Below are 20,948 nucleotides of genomic sequence, written 5' to 3'. Positions count from 1 at the left end.
ACTCCCTGACTTCAGACTATACTACAAAGCTACAGTAATGAAGACAATGTGGTACTGGCACAAAAACAGAAACATAGATCAATGGAACAAGATAGAAAGCCCAGAGATTAACCCACGCACCTACGGTCAACTTATCTATGACAAAGGAGGCAAAGATATACAATGGAGAAAAGACAGTCTCTTCAATAAGTGGTGCTGGGAAAACTGGACAGCTACATGCAAAAGAATGAAATTAGAATACTCCCTAACACCATACACAAAAATAAACTCAAAATGGATTAGAGACCTAAATATAAGACTGGACACTATAAAACTCTTAGAGGAAAACATAGGAAGAACACTCTTTGACATAAATCACAGCAAGATCTTTTTTGATCCACCTCCTACAGTAATGGAAATAAAAACAAAAATAAACAAGTGGGACCTAATGAAACTTCAAAGCTTTTGCACAGCAAAGGAAACCATAAACAAGACGAAAAGACAACCCTCAGAATGGGAGAAAATATTTGCAAATGAATCAACGGACAAAGGATTAATCTCCAAAATATATAAACAGCTCATTCAGCTCAATATCAAAGAAACAAACACCCCAATCCAAAAATGGGCAGAAGACCTAAATAGACATTTCTCCAAAGAAGACATACAGACGGCCACGAAGCACATGAAAAGATGCTCAACATCACTAATTATTAGAGAAATGCAAATCAAAACTACAATGAGGTATCACCTCACTCCTGTTAGAATGGGCATCATCAGAAAATCTACAAACAACAAATGATGGAGAGGGTGTGGAGAAAAGGGAAACCTCTTGCACTGTTGGTGGGAATGTAAATTGATACAGCCACTATGGAGAACAATATGGAGGTTCCTTAAAAAACTAAAAATAGAATTACCATATGACCCAGCAATCGCACTACTGGGCATATACCCAGAGAAAACCGTAATTCAAAAAGACACATGCACCCGAATGTTCATTGCAGCACTATTTACAATAGCCAGGTCATGGAAGCAACCTAAATGCCCATCAACAGACGAATGGATAAAGAAGTTGTGGTACATACATACAATGGAATATTACTCAGCCATAAAAAGGAACGAAATTGAGTCATTTGTTGAGACGTGGATGGATCTAGAGACTGTCATACAGAGTGAAGTAAGTCAGAAAGAGAAAAACAAATATCGTATATTAATGCATGTGTGTGGAACCTAGAAAAATGGTACAGATGAGCCAGTTTGCAGGGCAGAAGTTGAGACACAGATGTAGAGAATGGACATATGGACACCAAGGGGGGAAAACTGCGGTGAGATGGGGATGGTGGTGTGCTGAATTGGGCGATTGGGATTGACATGTATACACTGATGTGTATAAAATTGATGCCTAATAAGAACCTGCAGTATAAAAAAACAAACAAAACAACTAATACTAAACTTTCATTGGGTTATTTGTATGGAAATATGTTAATATAAATGTTTCAGACATTACATGAAATTTCTAAAAATCAAAAAAAAAAAATAATAATAATAATAAGAGGTAAATTCAGTCATCAGGGATGAATGAGCGAAGTTTTAGCTCTTTCACTGATCTCATCAAAGAGAGTGAACAAGAAAGGAATTAAAAAAAAAAAAAAGCCAAGAAATATTTGAGCTGCACCGAGGGCCCTGTTGAAGTGAGTTAGTCTTAGCTGCACCATATCTATATTATAATTATCAGTATATGCGTTTGCACCCCTCATAAAATTATAAATTATACTGATATAAAGGCAGAAAATGTTTATCTTGTTCATCACTGTATCTCCACAAGCTAACGGAACTCAATGAATACTTCGCAAATGAATGAATATGTAATGGACACAATCCACATATTGTCAAAAATTCCTTAGTGTGTTAGTGTTTGAAAGATACTATGACTGAGAGATAAAAAATATCTTTGACTGACATTTAAGTTGTCTTCCTAAACCTATAAAAAATACTAGACTGCCCCTTTAAGTAGAAGACAGAATCTGTTCAATAAATTAAAAGGCATCAGGGATAAAAGTAAGTATTTTAGAAAAAAAAGCACCAATTAGGTGTTTTGTTTATGGTCAGATTAGAGTTTGAGTCTGACCTTTAAGCTACTTTAGTAAGAATTAATTTATCTGGAGTTCTTGGTAAATGAGATATTCTACACAAATAAAGTTTCCAGATATTTGAAATCTCATTCTACTATTTAGAATCATACTTTTATATTTTTTGTCATTTTGGATGAAAATTTTAAAAAAATGCACTTCATGTATTCTTGTTATCCAAAACAGAGCTGAATAAAGATGATTTAACCTTTATTAAATATATGGTAGTCAACACTATGATATCAATTATTATACCACAGAGTTGTGGAGGGCTGAGTTATGAGAGCTGCAAGTCTCTATTCTGAGTAGACCTACACGCCTACACTTTTTAATTCCTGTTTTTTTAGTTGGCCCTGTTTGCTATTACCAAAGTGCTTGTCCACCTCTTAATTTGTTACTCTACTCTGGAGAAGGGAGGGAAACGTGTTTGTTAAAACTGTCTCAAATATTAAAACAACAGCAACAAAAAAAACCGTCTCAAGAGTGAATTTATCAATGGATATTCTTTTGTACTATTTAGATTTACCACCATGTGCAAATGTTTGTTTTCATTAAAGATGGGGGAGAGAAGTTTTTGTGAGTGTGTTTAGAGCAAAAAGATTTGGAGTGGGGACTTATAGACAGCCTTCTGCCTAATGTACGTGAAGTTTTACAGCACAGGTTTAGTTATTTGCCAACTGAGAGATTCATCTACCCTTTTATTATTATTATTTTGCTTTCTCTCTGATTATCAGCTATGCTTCTAATGACTCAAGGTTGCCAAATAAGTAGCTGTTCTAACTAGTTATGTCCTTTAGCCATTAAACTAATTAAAAATACAAAAATAAAATAAAAACATTCCAAGAACCAATTTTAACTACTTTTAGTTAAGGTTTAAAAAAAAAAGGGAGGGACTTCCCTGGTGGTCCAGTGGTTAAGAATCCGCTTTCATATGCAGGGGACGCAGGTTCGATCCCTGGCAGGGGAACTAAGATCCCACATGCCGTGGGGAAACTAAGCCCATGCGCCTCAACTACTGAGCATGCGAGCCACAACTAGAGAGCCCGCGTGCTCTGGAGCCTGCGTGCCACAACAAAAAGATCCCACATGCTGCAACCAAGATCCCGCGTGCTGCAACTAAGACCCTATGCAGCCAAAAATAAAATAAATAAATAAATATTAAAAAAAAAAGAAAGTGAGTGAATGTGGGTGAGAAGGTTCAGTATTGGCACAGTATTATAAAATAATAATGTTTGGTATTTTTATAATATACTCATTGAATATTTTAATAAATTTATCTGTAAACACAGATCAATGAAGGTTTCTTTCATACAAGTCTTTTCATTAAATATAATGATGCTATTTTCAATCTGACATTACTTGTTTTGCAGATACCTATCTGCCTGCATGAGCATAGGGGTCAAATTGTGGTTCAGAATAAAGCAGTATTTTAAGATATTTTCATAGTCTTGAAGAGAAATTCTGGCACATTAAAATCCATCTGATTGTTCTTGAGGATTATTTTATTCGTTTTCATCCAAAATTCTTAGTAAATATTTTTTCTAAAATATTGAATTTTGAGTTAAAATAAAACAGCAAATATTGAATAAAATCTGAAGTGCTCAGTAGAACTGAAATGAACAAAATATTTTCCAGTAACTTTCACACAAGGTAAGGAATATAAATTTGAAACAGGGCATAAATGCTGTTGCCAATGTAGAATTAAATAATTTAAAAATATGAGCAATCTATGATGATCTTTATTTATTTTTTGCCACACGGCATGCGGGATCTTAGTTCCCTGACCAGGGATCGAACATGCGCCCCCCTGCATTGGAAGCGCAGAGTCTTAGCCACTGGACCGCCAGGGAAGTCCCCTATGATGACCTTTTAAAAGGAAACCTTGAGAATGCTGAAGTCCTAGTACTAAGCTAGTCTTACAGTTCAAGGAAAACTCAGATAGAATAGCTGATAAGACTTTTACACTAATTTTCTGAAATAAGGCAGAAATATATTTTCATTATATATCACATACTTTCCCCAATATATCTGTGAAAAAAAAAAGAAAACTGCCAATGAACCAACTCCCAAATCCAGAGGCCACCTTTTTAAAAGCAAGCAATGAAAAAGTCTCTTCTAAAACTTATGTAAGCACGTAGAATTCAAACCTTTCTGTGTTCTTCTATATAAGGTTGTAACCAGAGCAAATTAATTGTGTTCCACAACAAAGGCATAAAAGCTGGATAAGAATCTTGTTTCACTGGCAGAAATTAGAGCTCTGGAAATCACTCTAAGGTTCACTGGGCAGAACCTTCACAGAATTAAAGCTCTAGTATCTCTAGATTGTATCTTATTCTTTCTCAAATGGGAAAAACAGCCTAGGGTTAATCTAAAACAAAACTACGTTAAGCTAAAATGACAGAGTTTATTACAGTTCCCCCAATATTAAAGAGAGCTCTTAAGAATATAACTTGAATAAGGGTCATGAACTGGTTCAACATACTTAACTAGTGATTTTATGAATTATAATGAATGCTGCTACTCTGTAAAAATGAATGTATCAAAGATGAAATAACCTCCTTGGCACGCTTACAGCTATAGAACACATTTGTTTCATTGCTTTCAAGCACCAGCGCTGGAGGCTCAGAATAAGTCAATGGGAGGAGGACTTCAGTCACAGCAGCAAGCAGGTCTACTGAGCAGATAAGATGACATGCTTGGGAGAGTAAAGAGCAAGCAAGAGGTAAGTATTTAACAAATAAATATAGAGTTGATCTAAAGAGTTTTCTTTTTTTCTTTCTTCACAAACTCTGCTACCATAATCTTTTATTTCTATTCAGTGGTTAAAAAAACCAAAATGAAAAATTTACAAATGTTAAAGGGGAGATTTTTAATGTGGGATTTGTAGATTTTATGAATAAATGATTTAATCTTCCTCTCAGCTTCCCCTCCTTCCCTCGGAAACTGGGAAGGTTAAGAAAAAAATTACTACTTAAAACCAAAAAAGAACTGGTTCAAATTTGGCATAAAGCGATAAACATAAAGTGATAAATTTGGAAAATATTTGTTGCAGAAACATGCTTTCTTTGAAAGATGAAATAAGTAAAAGCAATTATCTGGATTCTAGTAATACTTATTTTCTCCCCTTCTTTCAAACTAAAGGAGTTCTAAAATGTTTTACAAAAATGGCATTTATATCAGTATTAAAATAAACCTGCTCAGACAAAACCCAATTACAAATAAGGATTCCTAGCTGGTAAATCATTTATTTATATGTTAGGGGGGCTTGGAGTGTTTCTAGGTAGATGGCCAGTGTGTATGAAAAGTTCTATTCAGAACTATTTGGTGCTCTGATGTTTCTAATCTTCTGCACATATTCTAAAGTAAAGGTAAAAAGACATCCAAGGGTCAGAAACACCTAGGTTTTTATTATACCACTGAAAAAATTAATATATCTCGTTTCATTAATTGGAGCATACCAGGCATACGTTTATGAGAACTGGCTGCATTGTCACAAATGCACAAGAGACCTATTGAGAAGGGAGGGGCTACTAATAAATTCAACTGTTTTTTTAAACTGGGTTTTGAAAATAAAGAAATAAAATAATGCAATTGGCATATTTTATATCTAGGGGGAACTCTCTGGCATTCAAATTCAAACTCGACTCCACCACTACAAGAAAAAAAAAAGGGAGAGAGAGAAACCAAAAATATAGTCTTTTTTTCACAGCTATCAGTTTCTTTCACTAAGCCTTCTGAAACCTGAACCTCTGCAGAATACTAAACACTCGGGCCTTACCTACAGACATGGACAAATGTATGTATGCTCTCATTTTATAGAACTTGAAATTCTTTTTTTAAGGAAGGAGTCAACTTTGGCCTTGAGTTTTTGGCATGGGTACAAAGGCTTAAAAACGCAGATGACCAGCTTAGCTACTGACCATGCTGACCACTGTCTGGAATTGGATCAAATTAAAGAAAAACAACGAATGGCTCTCTCTTATAGAATATTCGAACAACGCGCAATTCCTGAGCACATTTTGCAGAGCTCATTTGACCACTTAATCTCTTCTAACTGGTCTGGATTACAGACAGAATCGATACCAGACGAAATGAAACAGATTGTTGAGGAACAGGGAAATAAGCTGCGCTGGGCAGCTCTTCTGATACTCATGGTGATAATACCCACAATTGGTGGAAACATCCTTGTTATTCTGGCTGTTGCACTGGAGAAAAAGTTACAGTATGCTACCAATTATTTCCTAATGTCCCTGGCAGTGGCTGACTTGCTGGTTGGATTGTTTGTGATGCCGATTGCCCTCTTGACAATAATGTTTGGTAAGTATTTCACTTTGTTCCTGCCATCAAACCACCGAACTATGGTATACTATTAGAGAAATGGATACTCATTTAATCTTTAAATATGGACTTGGACTATTTAAAGGTACAGTGAGTAAACAGTCCCTCATTTTTCATCATTTTCTATGGTTGATAATCAGTTTTAAAGAGCAAAAAATAATTTCTTAGAAACAATTCCATTCCCTCCTCAGCCACCTAACAAAATCATTTAAAAAGTCATCCAAGTTAGCAATACTCATATATTCTGCATACATTACCTAAAAATTATTGTGAAGAACAGACCTATACTTTACCCCATTACTAGTACTTTTTTTTTTCTTGATAAAGCAATATCTAGGACACTGCTGTGACAGTTAATGTGCTGGGTTAATTATTAATAATAAGGTCTTTGAATCACTAAATTCCAATATAAATCTCTAAACCCCAATTTAAACTGGAATTGTTCTAAAAAGTCTTGTTATATCTCTTTATAGTTTGTGTACTTAAGACTTAAACACAAGTCTTACACATGTGTCTTGTTAACAAAAAACTATGTTTGGTTGCTGAAGGAATGGTCTGGCTCAGAGCATCTCAAGAGATGATCCATCTGTTTAATTTTTATGATTTCTGACCATTTGTGTCCTTGATATATGTTAGAAGAATCAGACCTCTAAGTTACTAAAATAAGGGATCAAAACCTGAGTTATTACAAGAATTTAAAATATAATTAGAACTGAAATCTTAGTTATAATATCGATAAAAAAGATAACGATATTAAAATGATATAAGTAGTTTCCTATTCATGCATATCATCTCTAGTTAGAGAATTTGGGTAAACACAAATAATTCTGATGATGAATTATGAGGGCTCTGAAGAATCAGCATTAAGAGAATATTTAACTTATTTAATGCTTGACATTAATTGATATTCCATTCATTAACTGCTTAAGAAAAATGATTATTTGTAGCAGATAGGGCTTCTTGGAATTGCTTATATGGTGAAGATAAAAATATTTCAGGTTATAGAAGTAAAATTTATTAACTAGAATATATATGAGAAGGTGAAGAAAAACTGCCATTCAAACTATTGTATTCAGGTTTAAATGTTACATTTTTATAAGTAAGTACAGAAAGATATCTAAAATTAAGTACTTGATCCCCCATATATAATCAGATGGTGACGGGCTAAAACTTCCCATTCTAAATCAGCACTTACCCAGGCTTTAAATTCTGTGGCAGGACATGCAGTAATGAATAAAGTTTTCTGCTTTAAAGACTCTCTAATCATTAACATTGCCTGTCTATACCCCTCCCTTTTACAAATTTGCAACCTTTTGAATAATCTAGTGCTACACATAACCATGGAAAATAATTAAGAAATCTTACTCTAAAGGAGAACCTAAACAATCTTAATTCTGAATAAAGTTTAAAAGAAATAAATGAGGATTATGCAGGAACATTTATGCATATATGGTAAAGACTGTATAGGCATTGATTCAAACTCTTATCTCCATGCACACAATAGTTTAATGTGTCAAATCACTCTTTAAATTGTGCTTTGCTAGGTGTACAAAAAATGTTAAAATGCTCGTCTCATACTACCACAAAATTTAATTGATGTTATGTTGAATAAGTGAGATTGAAGTGAATTTTAACTTTAAAATCCATGAGTCCGTCAAACATCTATTAGTCTTTGCAAAATACTGTGGTAGATACTTAAATCAACAGCTAAACAGTTAAGGAATCTTAAAAGGCAAAGTTTCATGGCATTAAAGTAAGCTGACAAACAAAACACAAAAGCAGACAACAGTGATAATCCCATGTATTCCACAGGAAAACAGTAGGTATATAGCAGCTGAAAACTAAGTTTATATTTAAATATTTTGGGGCCCAAGATATTCTTAGCTATAAGAGTCAGCAGAAAATCCAACATATTTTAACATAAAATATGTAGAATGTCTTCCTATCTATGTCTGAAATAATTATTACATTTTTAACCTCATTTCCTTCTTTCAAATGTAAAGTTTTAATTACAAAATAAACTCTTTCATAGACTGAAACACTTCTACTATCAGTAATTAAGCTATATAGAAAGGTTAGCAGATTTTTAAAAATAAACTAACCTGGGAACTTAACCACTATTTAAAATGTTACTGCATTAATTCATTATTGAAAACATTATTCTACTTCTATGAGAAAATGTATGAGAAAATGCATGTTGCCCTCTAAAAAGCTTCAAAAGGATGCATTCATAAATTGGGAACTGCACATATTATAAATGGGGACCTGACTTCAATACTAAGATTTTTTGATAGCCTTTCATGTGTTAACAAATACTAAGACTTCTAAATTAATGCATTTATAAGAATTTCTGTAATCTTAAAATTCAGGAAGTAGATTTTGTGTATTTTCTCTCATTATAGGGATAATCTCAGAACTTCTGAAGTCTGTACAAACAAAAGTGGTCCCTGGCTTCTGTAAACATAAACAAACTAATTACCACTATGAATGACATAAGTTATTTTAGTTATCTCAGAGAAATTCAATGAAGTAACACTGAAACTTTATATTCTAATAAAATGTAGTTTTTTAAAAAAAAAGGAGAGCACTGAAATTTTAAAGTGGCTTTTACACTGAGAAGCATTTTATTCAAACCAATAATTTGTATAATATTTGATTATATATTATTTGAATTTCTATTTTTCCAAGATTATTATGACTGGCAGGCATAACATGGTCTTTTCAAATAAATTGTGCTACAACTCAACTTTTCTGTCACTCTTCTTCCTCCTTGGGAGCATTGGACTTAACCTTTACTTTCCAGTTTTTTTACTCTCTTGTCTATAATTCTTAAAAAATCATGATCACAAATTAGTAGCTTATAACATAAGGCTTGAAGTTGCCTAGGTTAGAAATACTTGAGTAGGACGCAAAGGAAAACAGAACATCATATGCCAATATAAAAAGGACAGATTATTCACAGTTTAAGAACGTCTCTGAACTTTGCCTTCTCTCATGAAATAAATGATTAAAAATGTAAAGGGAGAAAATACAGTATTTGGTCATTCATTGGTCATTACTGGCTTATTTACAAGTTTTAATCCATGTCTCACGATCTGTAAGTTGAAACAGTATCTGTGGTACAGTTGAAAGAGGGTATATAAAATGGCTGGAAGATGGGGGTTTGAAGCAAGATACCCTAGGCTTTGAATCCTGGTTCTCTTGTATTGGCTTAGGCAAGTCACTTAACAACATATCAGAGTTCAATCACCTTGTCTGTAAAATGGTTATGCTGCATCTTCCATTGCCAATATCTTGTGAAATTGTCAAGTAGGTCCCAGCACATTTTAGGCACTAATAATTGGCAACTATCAGTACAACATGCAAAGGGTTTATATACTTAAATATAAGATTTAGTTTGGATGTGAGTTTCACCAGAGATGAGATAAATGTATAGCAGTAAAAGAAAAAGAATCAGTTATTCGTTTGTGCAGTGAAATGCTGCTCTACCTAATTCTTAAATGAGGGAGCAAAGCAATTAAAGGCACCTCTTCTTGGAAGGTGGAAATTTTAAAAAACCAAGGAAAAATTTTCATAAGTATTAAATCACTCAAAACGCTTAAAACACGATATTAGACATCTAACCCCAGGATACCTCATATGCTTAAATGTAATGAAAAAACAAGAATAACGAAAACAAAGCAGAAGCTTCGTAATAAAAATTTAAGCACCGATCTAGGTCTGTCTTTTCCAGAAGATAAATATATAGAAACATAAGAATTTCTGAGATTAAAAAAAACGTGTACTTGAAAACTATGTCCTTTTCGGACATTAGAGCCATTTAGGATTTGTCCTGCTCCAATACATTCATGAACTATTTACCTCAATGAACATAGTCCTCTTGGAATGGCTTTAAAAATAGTCGTTAAATCCTCAAAGGGAAATCTTTATGTGCCAGATTCAGAGATTAATGTCAATTACTTTCCAAACTAATGACATAACTCAGCTTTCCAAACTAAAAACTTACCCAAAGGATAAGCAGGTTTCAGATGAAAATTAGTTTACCTCATCAAGAAATGGAGTTTATGGTTTAAAAATTCAGGTTTTTATACCAGTTAGAAAGAAAGCCAAACAAACAAACAACCCAAAACAAAAAAACAAAAAACAAACAAAAAGGCATGGCAATGTTTGGCAATGCACATCGGTTACTTATGCTTCTTTGCCACATATATAACATAGTTAAAATTCAACTTTAGTAAAAGGCATACTTTCATGACAAATTTATATTTAAAATTTGAAACAAGTTAATCATGTTCTCATGCCCTTTTTTGAAGTACAGTTTTAAGTTTAATTGGATGCACGCACTCTTGCTACAGCAGGCAGGAAGACAAAACATACCAGGTTTTACACTGATGATATGCTCACTGTTTCTAAGTGGGAGTGTTTTAATGGTTGGGCTAGTTGGCTAGTTTCTGTCAAACAATAATAGTAATAAGAAACTAACATTTATTGAGTGCTTTCTCTATGCCAGATATTGTTTTAAACACTTTACATGTATTATTGCATTTAATCCTCAAAGCAACTCTATAAAACCAGTATTTATTATCATCCCCATTTACAAGGGAGGACATAGGAATAAGTAAGTGGCAGAGATAAAATTTTGAACCTAAGAGAACTGATTCTAGAATCCACACTCTTAACCTCTGTACTCTGCTTTCTCAAATGAAATGAGAAATCATATCAACCAAAACTATAATATTTGGCAAAGACAACATTTATATCTTAAATAACTCGATCTAACAGGAGGACCATAGAATTTTCTCTAGGGACAAGGCAGAACCCAATATTTTTTTAAGGTTATATTTCATATTAAATGATACAGAACACGTGGGTCTTAACCAATACTTGCATGAATCCTTGAAATGATTGCCAGACATCTTTTCTGAGGAAGATATTAGACATAGGTCTAAAAAGTTACTGAACCTTCCTTGGGAGACAAATAGCAACGTATGTAACTGAACGGCAATTCTACCACCCCTTATGTATGATGGTACTTACAGCATACAAGTCTTCATTTTAAACAAGATATTTGTGCTACTAATATTTTTAGATAAATAACAAACTGTCCATGATCCAAGACTCATCTAAGACTTTTTTGCTCCTATAATTATCCAATTTGTAATTATTTTAGGCACTCAAAGAAATGCCATTATTCAAACCTTATTGGAAGTAAGTCCTCTTTGAGTTTAATGAAGTGGATAGGGCAATGAAGGTGGGAAATGGGATTTGTTTTTCAGAGGAATTTTGTGGTGCTTTCTTTTTGTGGACAACAAATACTATATAATTTAAATGTCTTTCCCCTTTCTGTATTAGCTTTTATTAAAAAAGTCTAATTTAGAAGCCCCAGCAGTAATTAATTTAGTTTAAGTACCTGATAACTTATTTCCCTTAGATTCTTTCTTTTTATGTTCCATTTAAAATAATACATTACATTCTTACGGAAATAAGTTAGACATAATACATTATAACAAATAAATGAAATTATAAATCCTTAAAACAAATTAAAACTCCTAATAAAAATAACATGTAAGTTTTTGAATAGCTAACTTATCTCACCATACCAAGTTAACCTTTTTCAGTTACTCTGAATAGTAAAAAACTTTTCTGACCTTGAGCCTATCAAATTAATACTATTTAGAATGAAAATATCTCGACTAGAGAAAGTCCTTTTATAAACTGAGAATGTCTAGAAATGTTTTTAACTTGTATAAATTATTGTATTACGTGATTTCTACTTAGGCAATTATTTTAGCTTTGTATAAAAGATTTCTATTTAATGCAGTCATCTGTTACTTTTATATTAGTTTCATAAAAACAGTCTATTCACTAGTATTTCATGAAACTTGGAATCATAAAGGTTAATCAAAAAGATCCATCACTCAATTCTAAACCTCAGTCTCTTTCTTTAAGAAATTGCTCTATCACGTTTCAACATCTCTACTGTTATCAATTAAGAAAGCACTCAAGTAATAAAATTTTAATGATCTGCATTAATTTTAATATCCACTATCCACTTTCTGTTCCAAAATTGGAGTTTATAAAATAAATTCATTATGTTGGAAAAGGAGGCTAACAAGGTTTCACAGGCTTAACTAAAACCAGCACTGAAGAGCTTTCCCTCTTAGCTCACAACTAAAAGTATGTGGGTCAGGCAGTTCAATTCCAAAGACATGTACTTTTCATATGAGAATGCTATTGTGGCTTCCTACTCACGGCTACTAGATTTATGACTAGAATTTTCCAGACCTTAATTAAAAAAAATATAATCCATAATTAGAATAGCTAAATAGGCAAGTTCAAATTTATTAGCAACCCACTTTAAAAGATGATGGAGAGCATGCATTTAAAAAAAGGAAGCCTAAGATATAAGACATTAATTATCTGCCTTTTAAAATCCTTAACTATGATTAACATCTCTGGTCGTAGCTCTAGGCTTGACTATTTTTCTACTTCCTACTCAGTTCTAAATCTGGACTTCAGGATAGTTTAAGATGAAGCCTCACTTCAAGCAGCTTCCACTGCAAAACTATCTGTCATATATGATTCTTTCCACTCTAGACCATAAGTTTGCTTAAGCTCAGGTCAAAGAGTACATTGTTGCCTTTGTTCAAGGTCCTTTTACACTAGTTAACAGGAAAACTGAACACTACGGCTAAGAGGGAGAAAGTCTGATTAGATTCATTCTAAACACAAGTTTCTCTGCCATACTTTATTTCTTTGTTTATTTTGAGCACTCTTCCATAAGTTCGTTTCTATGAGGAATTCTGAGTGCCTATCCTACGCCAGCAAACTCAATACACAACCTTTTCAAGAAAGCAGTGCTTCTCAAACACTAATCTGCATACAGATCACCTGGTATTTCCTTCAACTGCAGTATGATTCAGTACCTAAGGGATGAGGCCCAAGAGCCTGCAGTTCTAACTAGTTCCTAGGTGATGCTGATCCTGGCTGATCTGACGAGCACACCTTGAGTAGCAAGGTCCCAAAGAACACTTTCAATTAACATTTAAATTTTGATAAATAAATGCCCCCTCTCATATTCAAAGACTTAATTGTACCAGAATTTACTCATCTGCAAAATCAATGATATAATCTCTAAGGTCTCTTCCAGCTCAATGACTATAATTTATCATCTCTGTCCCTTATTCCCACCTCCAATTCAGTGAAGTAGGAAGAGTCTGATTAAAGTAACTTACTTAGAAGTATGAATTACTCCTTCCACCTAATGCTTTAAATCTTTTTTAAAGAATCTGCTGAACATGGAACCAAGTACCAAGGAATCATTTATCCTTTTTCAATAAAAAATTCATACTGATTTTGTTTTAAAAAGAAATATTTTAATATTCCTATTAAGAATGCCACATACCAACTCTGGAAACAGAAGGCACCAAAAGGTGCGTTTGTCAGCCTTGCTACCTACCTTTTTTTGTGAAGTATCCACATATTTTTCACTGAGATCCTACTTGAGTCTTGAAAAAGACATATTCAAGTCTATTTAAAACCTCTTTCCCTAAATTATGGTCTTTTTTTGGTCTGGGATACTAACCTTTCTCCACTCCCCCCAGGCTTCCTGAATTTAAACAGTTTACAACTAAAGGGTCTCTTGGTGCTCTGAAATCCTGAGATAGTTATCTTGATTCCCCCTTCAATTATCTCAATCATTTTATACCTGTCAAAGTCAGATATACTCGCAAAAACCAGGAAAAGAAAAGTAGTTCACATGTCAGTGGACATACAATTAAACCATAAAAAGGGTTTATATATGTATGACATTTGTTCTATACAGGAGGAATTTGCTTTTATAGCAAGTTCTAAAATCTGTGTGTGTTTGTAAAATGGATTCTAACTGAAATACTCTAGGACAAACGCTATAATAAATTTTAGTTGTTTTAAGACTGCAAAATTTAGTGGTGCGTATATGTATAATGCATAGTGTATCACATTCATATATGTATGAATACTCGTCTAAGTAAATTTATTGGAAAACTATCATACCCGAAACCTGAAATTTTTTAAAAAGTTAATATTTCTAAAGTGTTTCAGACTGTATGAGGTATAGAATAAATGCTTTTTAAATAAGAATTTGTTAAATAAAGTACTATGCTTAATAATGAGATTTTCTTTTTAAACAGAAGTCTGTACTGCTTATTACATCTCCTTGCTTGGAGTGAAGGATGGACTATATTGGAAGGGTAACAACCCACTTTTCTTTGGAATAATCTGAAGCCATTCCTTTTGCAAACTTTATTTAAGAACTATTTCTGTCAAAAGGAAAACTCAAGTCATTCCACTTAATTATTTCACCAAATTAGAGTTTGCTATAAACAAGGATCATACTGCTAGTTAATGCTAGAAGTGAGCCAAAATCCCAGGCCTCACTGAGACTGCCATGCTAATATTCTTTTTGCCACATTATATTTCTTCCTTTATTTGGTAAATGTTTTTTAAAAAAAAAAAATACAATAACAGCTTAAAAATAAATTTTATCTGAATAGTAAGGTTAAGTTCCAGTTGCAACACTGTATACATTTTTAAAAGATCACAAAAGGAATACACAAAAGAGCAAAGGTCAAAATAATGCTAAAAATGCTAAACTGATTTAGGAAAAGAGCTGTAATTATTATACAAAACAGAAAATGTATTTAAAGGGTACCATCTACAGAAATGTATTTAATATTACTGACTCCATTATCTGAAGTCAAACATTACCTTGCAGCTTAAGTCATAAAATTTCAGATGAATACAGAAAAAGGTTAAAAAATATGTATCACTTAAAAAAGAAACTGCAGATTAAAGGTTGCCATTTTGAGAATATGTTTTTTTGTTTTTCTTTCTTTCAGAGGCTATGTGGCCCCTCCCACTCGTTCTATGCCCTGCCTGGTTATTTCTTGACGTTCTTTTTTCTACTGCATCCATCATGCATCTTTGCGCCATTTCAGTGGATCGTTACATAGCCATCAAAAAGCCAATCCAGGCCAATCAATATAACTCACCAGCTACAGCATTCATCAAGATTACAGTGGTGTGGTTAATTTCAATAGGTATGTGGGGAATGTCAGGGTGTGTGGTGGTGTATATAGCCTTTGGTTCCATTGGGCTAGGAGATTACCAGGCCTGGTAGACACTGTTACACCAATACAAGCTCCTCATAACATTACATTCATCATATAGCTTCTAAAGCACACTATCAGCAAAAAGTGTGAAAAAGCGGAAAAGTTCAAGGCTTGATTTTGACATGCAGGAAGACTAAATCTGAAAACAGTTTTCATATTTGTCAACCGATCATTAAGGTCTGGGTAGCATGCAGAATCTTGAAATTTTATTAAAGTAACAACAATTTAAAAAAAAATGAAATGCATCTTAAATCACATCTAAGAAGATAAATAGGAAAAGAGGAAACAAAAACAAAAACAAAAAGAAACCAAACTTTTTGTATGCAGGTATCAAAGTTCATATATTCACCTTGGAAACCAATATGTACGCGGACTAAAGGCATTACTGTCGGTTTAAGTGTTTTGAACATGCTTAATTACAAGTTTTAAGAGAGATACAAATGATGTTCAGAAATAATTTTGGGGAGAAATCATATTTCTTCTAAACTGTTTTATGCCCCTGTGCCCATGTTTAATACTCAAAGATAGCTGCTATATTAGAGTATCTTAGCATGAAGTACAGCATAAATGATAACTCAAATCTTTTAAATAAGTTAGTATCAGAAAAACAAACAGATTCACAACGGTTACTATGATCATTAACAGTTTGCCAGCAGATTCACTTTCTCCTAATAAGGAAAAATTCAAAGAGGAAAAAAAATCAAGAGAGACCTGAAAATGCTAAAAGGAAGAAAGAAAATGATGTAACTTCTCTCCCTAATCAGAAAAAAGAATGCTGGGGGAAAAAAACAAGAAAGCAAGACATTGAAAATGACCTTTATATTCCTGGAATAAAGATACGAAGGCCAACCCTCCTTTGAAAAGTTTGGAGGTAAAAGTAAGGACTGTTACTAGTCTGGCTTGGGAAGAAATTAGGGTCAAGGAAAACTCTATTCAGAATGGAGATACCTGCAAGCAGAGAGAAAAGGCTAGCTTTGGGGACAGAGGCTGATGGATAAAAGAGGCCCCTAAAAAAGAAGCTACGGAAAGGGCATGGATGGGTGACAACTGCCAAAATTTAGAGTGGAGAGAAGGAAAACTAAAGTAGTTCATGTCAAACAACCCACACCTTTTTGGTAAGCTCAGTGTGATAAGGGAGAAGGAAAGGGAAACAGTGTGTGTTGGGGTAGGGTGGAGGCGGGGGGTGGGCGGGGGGAGAGAATAGGGCAAAGGTAGGGGGAAAATAGGAGAAATGGCTCCTTAAGAGAATTAAAGCATTGAAACTGAAATTTAATCAAGCCAATAAACAGCCTGTTGGTACCTCAATCAAGGCTGGATAATCAAATTTATAGAGTACCTATGATATGTTAGGTACTAAGAATACAAAGATAAATAAGAAAAAGAATCTTTGCATTCAGGAAGATGGACTAATACTAAGTGGTAAGTATACAGGAAGAAAAGAATAAAAAGATGACCCCAAATTTACAGCTTAGAAGAATCTTACAAATCTACTTTTTCCTTTTACAGATGAGAAAAGAAACCTAGAGGTTTTAAACAGTTGGCTTAAAGACTTAACAGCTTTTTAGCACAAAGGCCAAGATCAATGCCATTTTCATTTCATCACACTTTGTGTTGTAGAACCGATGACAATTCAGTGACTTTGTAAAAGAAAAGGCAAATAATGAGGTTAGTTTAGTTTTTAAATTCTGCAAAGTGCTAAAAAAAAAAGAGCTCACTTTCTTCTTCTGGATTTACAGTTATCCTAGGTAACATCTGACAACAGTAAGGCGAAAGGAGAATAAGAGGGTAAGGTATAAAAAATACTAGTGAAAACTTAAATGTCATTGACCAACAAGCTGGTTGGGAAGGTAACCTGAGCCTTGATGGGAGTTAATGGAATGTGAAAAAAGAGAAGGACGGATGCACTAGATGTCAAGATAACTGTAAATAGAAGTAATGAAGAGTAGCAGGACAAGAAAGGGAAATATCAGAGTTCATGATTTTAGATATGGGCCAGTTTTTTTTTTTTAATTTATTTATTTTTGGCTGTGTTGGGTCTTTGTTGCTGCGCACGGGCTTTCTCTAGTTGCGGCGAGTGGGGGCTGCTCTTCGTTGTGGTGTGCGGACTTCTCACGCGGTGGCTTCTCTTGTTGCGGAGCATCTAGGCACACGAGCTTCAGTAGTTGTGGCATGCGGGCTCAGTAGTTGTGGCTCACGGGCTATAGAGCACAGGCTCAGTAGTTGTGGTGCACGGGCTTAGTTGCTTCACGGTATGTGGGATCTTCCTGGATCAGGGCTCGAACCCGTGTCCCCCGCACTAGCAGGCAGATTCTTAACCACTGTGCCACTAGGGAAGTCCCTATGGGGTAGTTTTAAGTGGACTTATGGATCGATGGCTTCAGGAGTGCATTGGAGTTGAAGAGTTCAAGAAATATAAAATTAGGTGTTAGAAGAGTAATAAATGGGATGGAGTCATGGAAGATGATAGCAAGGTTAACAGTGGATAGAAAACTATAGCAAGGGGCTGAAACCATTAAGGAAGACAGACATATATCCTGGAGGTTGGTAGATGATCTGGATGGAGAATAGAGTGGTATAAGTAGCTTAAATAGACTTTAAAAGGGAAGTGCTTTGGGGTGGGGAAAGAACAGTGTAATGATTACCTGGAAGTAACAGGGTAGAGGAGGGGCCAGCCAAGTTTTTCTATAAAGGGCAAGACAGTAAATATTTTGGTCTTACAGATGCTATATGGTTCTGTCAGAACTACTCAACTCTGCAGCAGTAGAACAAAAGCAGCCATATATAATACATTAACAAATGGGTATGGCTGTGTTCCAATAAAGTTTTATTTACAAAAACAGAAGGCAGGCCAGATTTGGCCCTTGGGCTATAGTTTGCTGACCCCTAGTGTAGAAAAGAAAGTATACAGAATCCTCTTTCTGGTGTTATACCTGAGGAAAAGTAGAAAAATCAGTGGCCTCCATTAGAAAGGGTTTGAGGAATATATTCTTGTCAAGGTCTCTTTGCTACCATAAAAAGGCTATGCAGATGATAGGAGTACTTTTAGATTTATAAAAGTGAATTCTTTCATGATACTTCCTAGAGGTGTCTAAAGATCAATTAATTCAGACTTATTTTAAAGTATTTGCTGTTTCAAAGGGAAAGGATTAGGGTTAACCCTTGTGTTGTCTTGCTAATAACCTACTTCACTAATAAGCAAGGTCATATTTAAATACCTACTTCACGGTATTTAAAGTATAATAAAATTAGCATGAGGTACATTTCTTTCATTTTTATTAGAGGAACCTTCAATCTTGAAAATAAATTTCATGGCTTCCCTGGTGGCGCAGTAGTTAAGAATCCGCCTGTCAATACAGGGGACACGGGTTTGAGCCCTGGTCCGGGAAGATCCCACATGCCACGGAGCAACTAAGCCCGTGCGCCACAACTACTGAGCCTGCGCTCTAGAACCCGCAAGCCACAACTACTGGGCCCACGTGCTACAACTACTGAAGCTCGCGTGCTTAGAGCCCATGCTCTGCAACAAGAGAAACCACCGCAATGAGAAGCCTGCGCACCACAATGAAGAATAGCCCATGCTCACTGCAACTAGAGAAAGCCCGCGTGCAGCAACAAAGACCCAACACAGCCAAAAATAAATATATAAATAAATTTTTTTAAAAAAGCAAGTAAATTTAATGATCCACTCGCTCTCAAATTTTTAAGTAGCATTTGAAAAAAAACAATGAACCCTTAGTTTTCCCTAAGAAGTCAGAAAGAAAAGGTTAAAAGACATTCACAAATATCAAAAGATAAAACTGTCTGTTAAATGAAACTGTGTAACCTCAAAGATTATAAAATAGGTATCTACTCAGAATTAAGATATTGCATGAATGTATTCTTAAGTCTCTTTAGCTCAACTACACTGGATATTAAGATAAAAGCAGCTTCTCTTCTGAATTCTTTTCCTTAACTTGGGATAGATCAACAAACAAAAACAGATAATGAGAAATGGAGAATAAATGAAGACATTCTCTACTATTTCATGTATACACTATGGCTTTAGGGAAGCTTTAATTATAAAACTGAAACCAATCTCTTTAAAAACAGCAGGTTTGCTTACTTAGGTTCTATTTGTCAAATCTTCCATTGATTTATTTCTTGACAGATTCTGCATTGTGGGTACCAGGAATTATAATACACTAATAGGGTAAAGTCAGTAAGATAAACTTTAAAAGGACCTAATCTAAGAGTCAAAGGTCATAAAGTAACTCAATTTATCTTGTTTCTTCTTCCTTAGGCATTGCCGTTCCAGTCCCTATTAAAGGTATAGACACTGATGTGGGTAACCCCAACAACATCACTTGTGGGCTGACAAAGGATCGTTTTGGCAATTTCATGCTCTTTGGCTCATTGGCGTCCTTCTTTACACCTCTGGCAATCATGATTGTCACCTACTTTCTCACTATCCATGCTTTACAGAAGAAAGCTTACTTGGTCAAAAACAAGCCCCCTCAACGCCTAATGTGGTTGACTGTGTCCACAGTTTTCCAAAGGGATGAAACACCTTGCTCATCACCAGAAAAAGTGGCAATGCTGGATGGTTCTCACAAGGACAAAACCCTGCCCGATGCAAGTGATGACATACTTATGCGAAGAACGTCCACAGTAGGAAAAAAGTCAGTGCAGACCATTTCCAATGAACAAAGAGCCTCAAAGGTTCTAGGGATTGTGTTTTTCCTCTTTTTGCTTATGTGGTGCCCCTTTTTTATTACAAATATAACTTTAGCTTTATGTGATTCCTGCAACCAGACTACTCTCAAAATGCTCCTGGAGATATTTGTGTGGATAGGCTATGTTTCCTCAGGGGTGAATCCTCTGGTCTACACCCTCTTCAACAAGACATTTCGGGATGCATTTGGCCGGTACATCACCTGCAATTACCGGGCCACAAAATCAGTAAAAACTCTCAGAAAATGCTCCGGTAATGTGTACTTCCAGAATCCAATGGCAGAGAACTCTAAATTTTTTATGAAACATAGAATGCGAAATGGCATTAATCCTGCCATGTACCAGAGCCCAATGAGGCTCCGAAGTTCAACCATTCAGTCTTCATCAATCATTTTACTAGATACACTTCTCACCGAAAATGAAGGTGACAAAACTGAAGAGCAAATCAGTTATGTATAGAGTAATGGCACAGCTTTTATGTAACTAATATAATGATGAGTAAGATAAAGAAGATATAAATATACCAAGAATTACATAAAGAAGAACTTTATATCATGTATCAAAAATCATCTCTTTAAATTAAGAATTATGTATTAAGATTATCCAATTTTCTTTATTTGGGCAAAATTATTCTAACAAAAAA

The 20,948-nt window shown here is 34.5% G+C and overlaps 2 protein-coding genes across 4 annotated transcripts in view; one reads left to right on the top strand and one right to left on the bottom strand.

Moving 5' to 3' along the window:
• The window catches only part of PSMD1 (proteasome 26S subunit, non-ATPase 1), a 108,031-nt gene that overhangs the window by 53,295 nt on the left and 33,788 nt on the right, over window positions 1–20,948 (bottom strand). The gene's annotated exons all lie outside the window — the stretch shown is intronic.
• Window positions 4,444–20,886, top strand: HTR2B (5-hydroxytryptamine receptor 2B). Of its 2 annotated transcripts, XM_036857370.1 has the most exons (4): window positions 4,444–4,827; window positions 5,717–6,422; window positions 15,323–15,523; window positions 19,875–20,886. In XM_036857370.1, the coding sequence occupies exons 2-4, from the start codon at window positions 5,900–5,902 to the stop codon at window positions 20,762–20,764; spliced, it is 1,614 nt and encodes a 537-aa protein (XP_036713265.1). In that variant the 5' UTR covers window positions 4,444–4,827; window positions 5,717–5,899; the 3' UTR covers window positions 20,765–20,886. The 2 variants fall into 2 exon arrangements, with proteins under 2 accessions (XP_036713265.1, XP_036713266.1); XM_036857371.1 differs by lacking the exon at window positions 15,323–15,523.

This window comes from Balaenoptera musculus, chromosome 7 (genome assembly GCF_009873245.2).
Source record: "Balaenoptera musculus isolate JJ_BM4_2016_0621 chromosome 7, mBalMus1.pri.v3, whole genome shotgun sequence".
NCBI classification, from domain to species: domain Eukaryota; kingdom Metazoa; phylum Chordata; class Mammalia; order Artiodactyla; family Balaenopteridae; genus Balaenoptera; species Balaenoptera musculus.
Note: the sequence above shows the minus strand (reverse complement) of the source record. Positions and strands in the feature narration are given on the sequence as shown.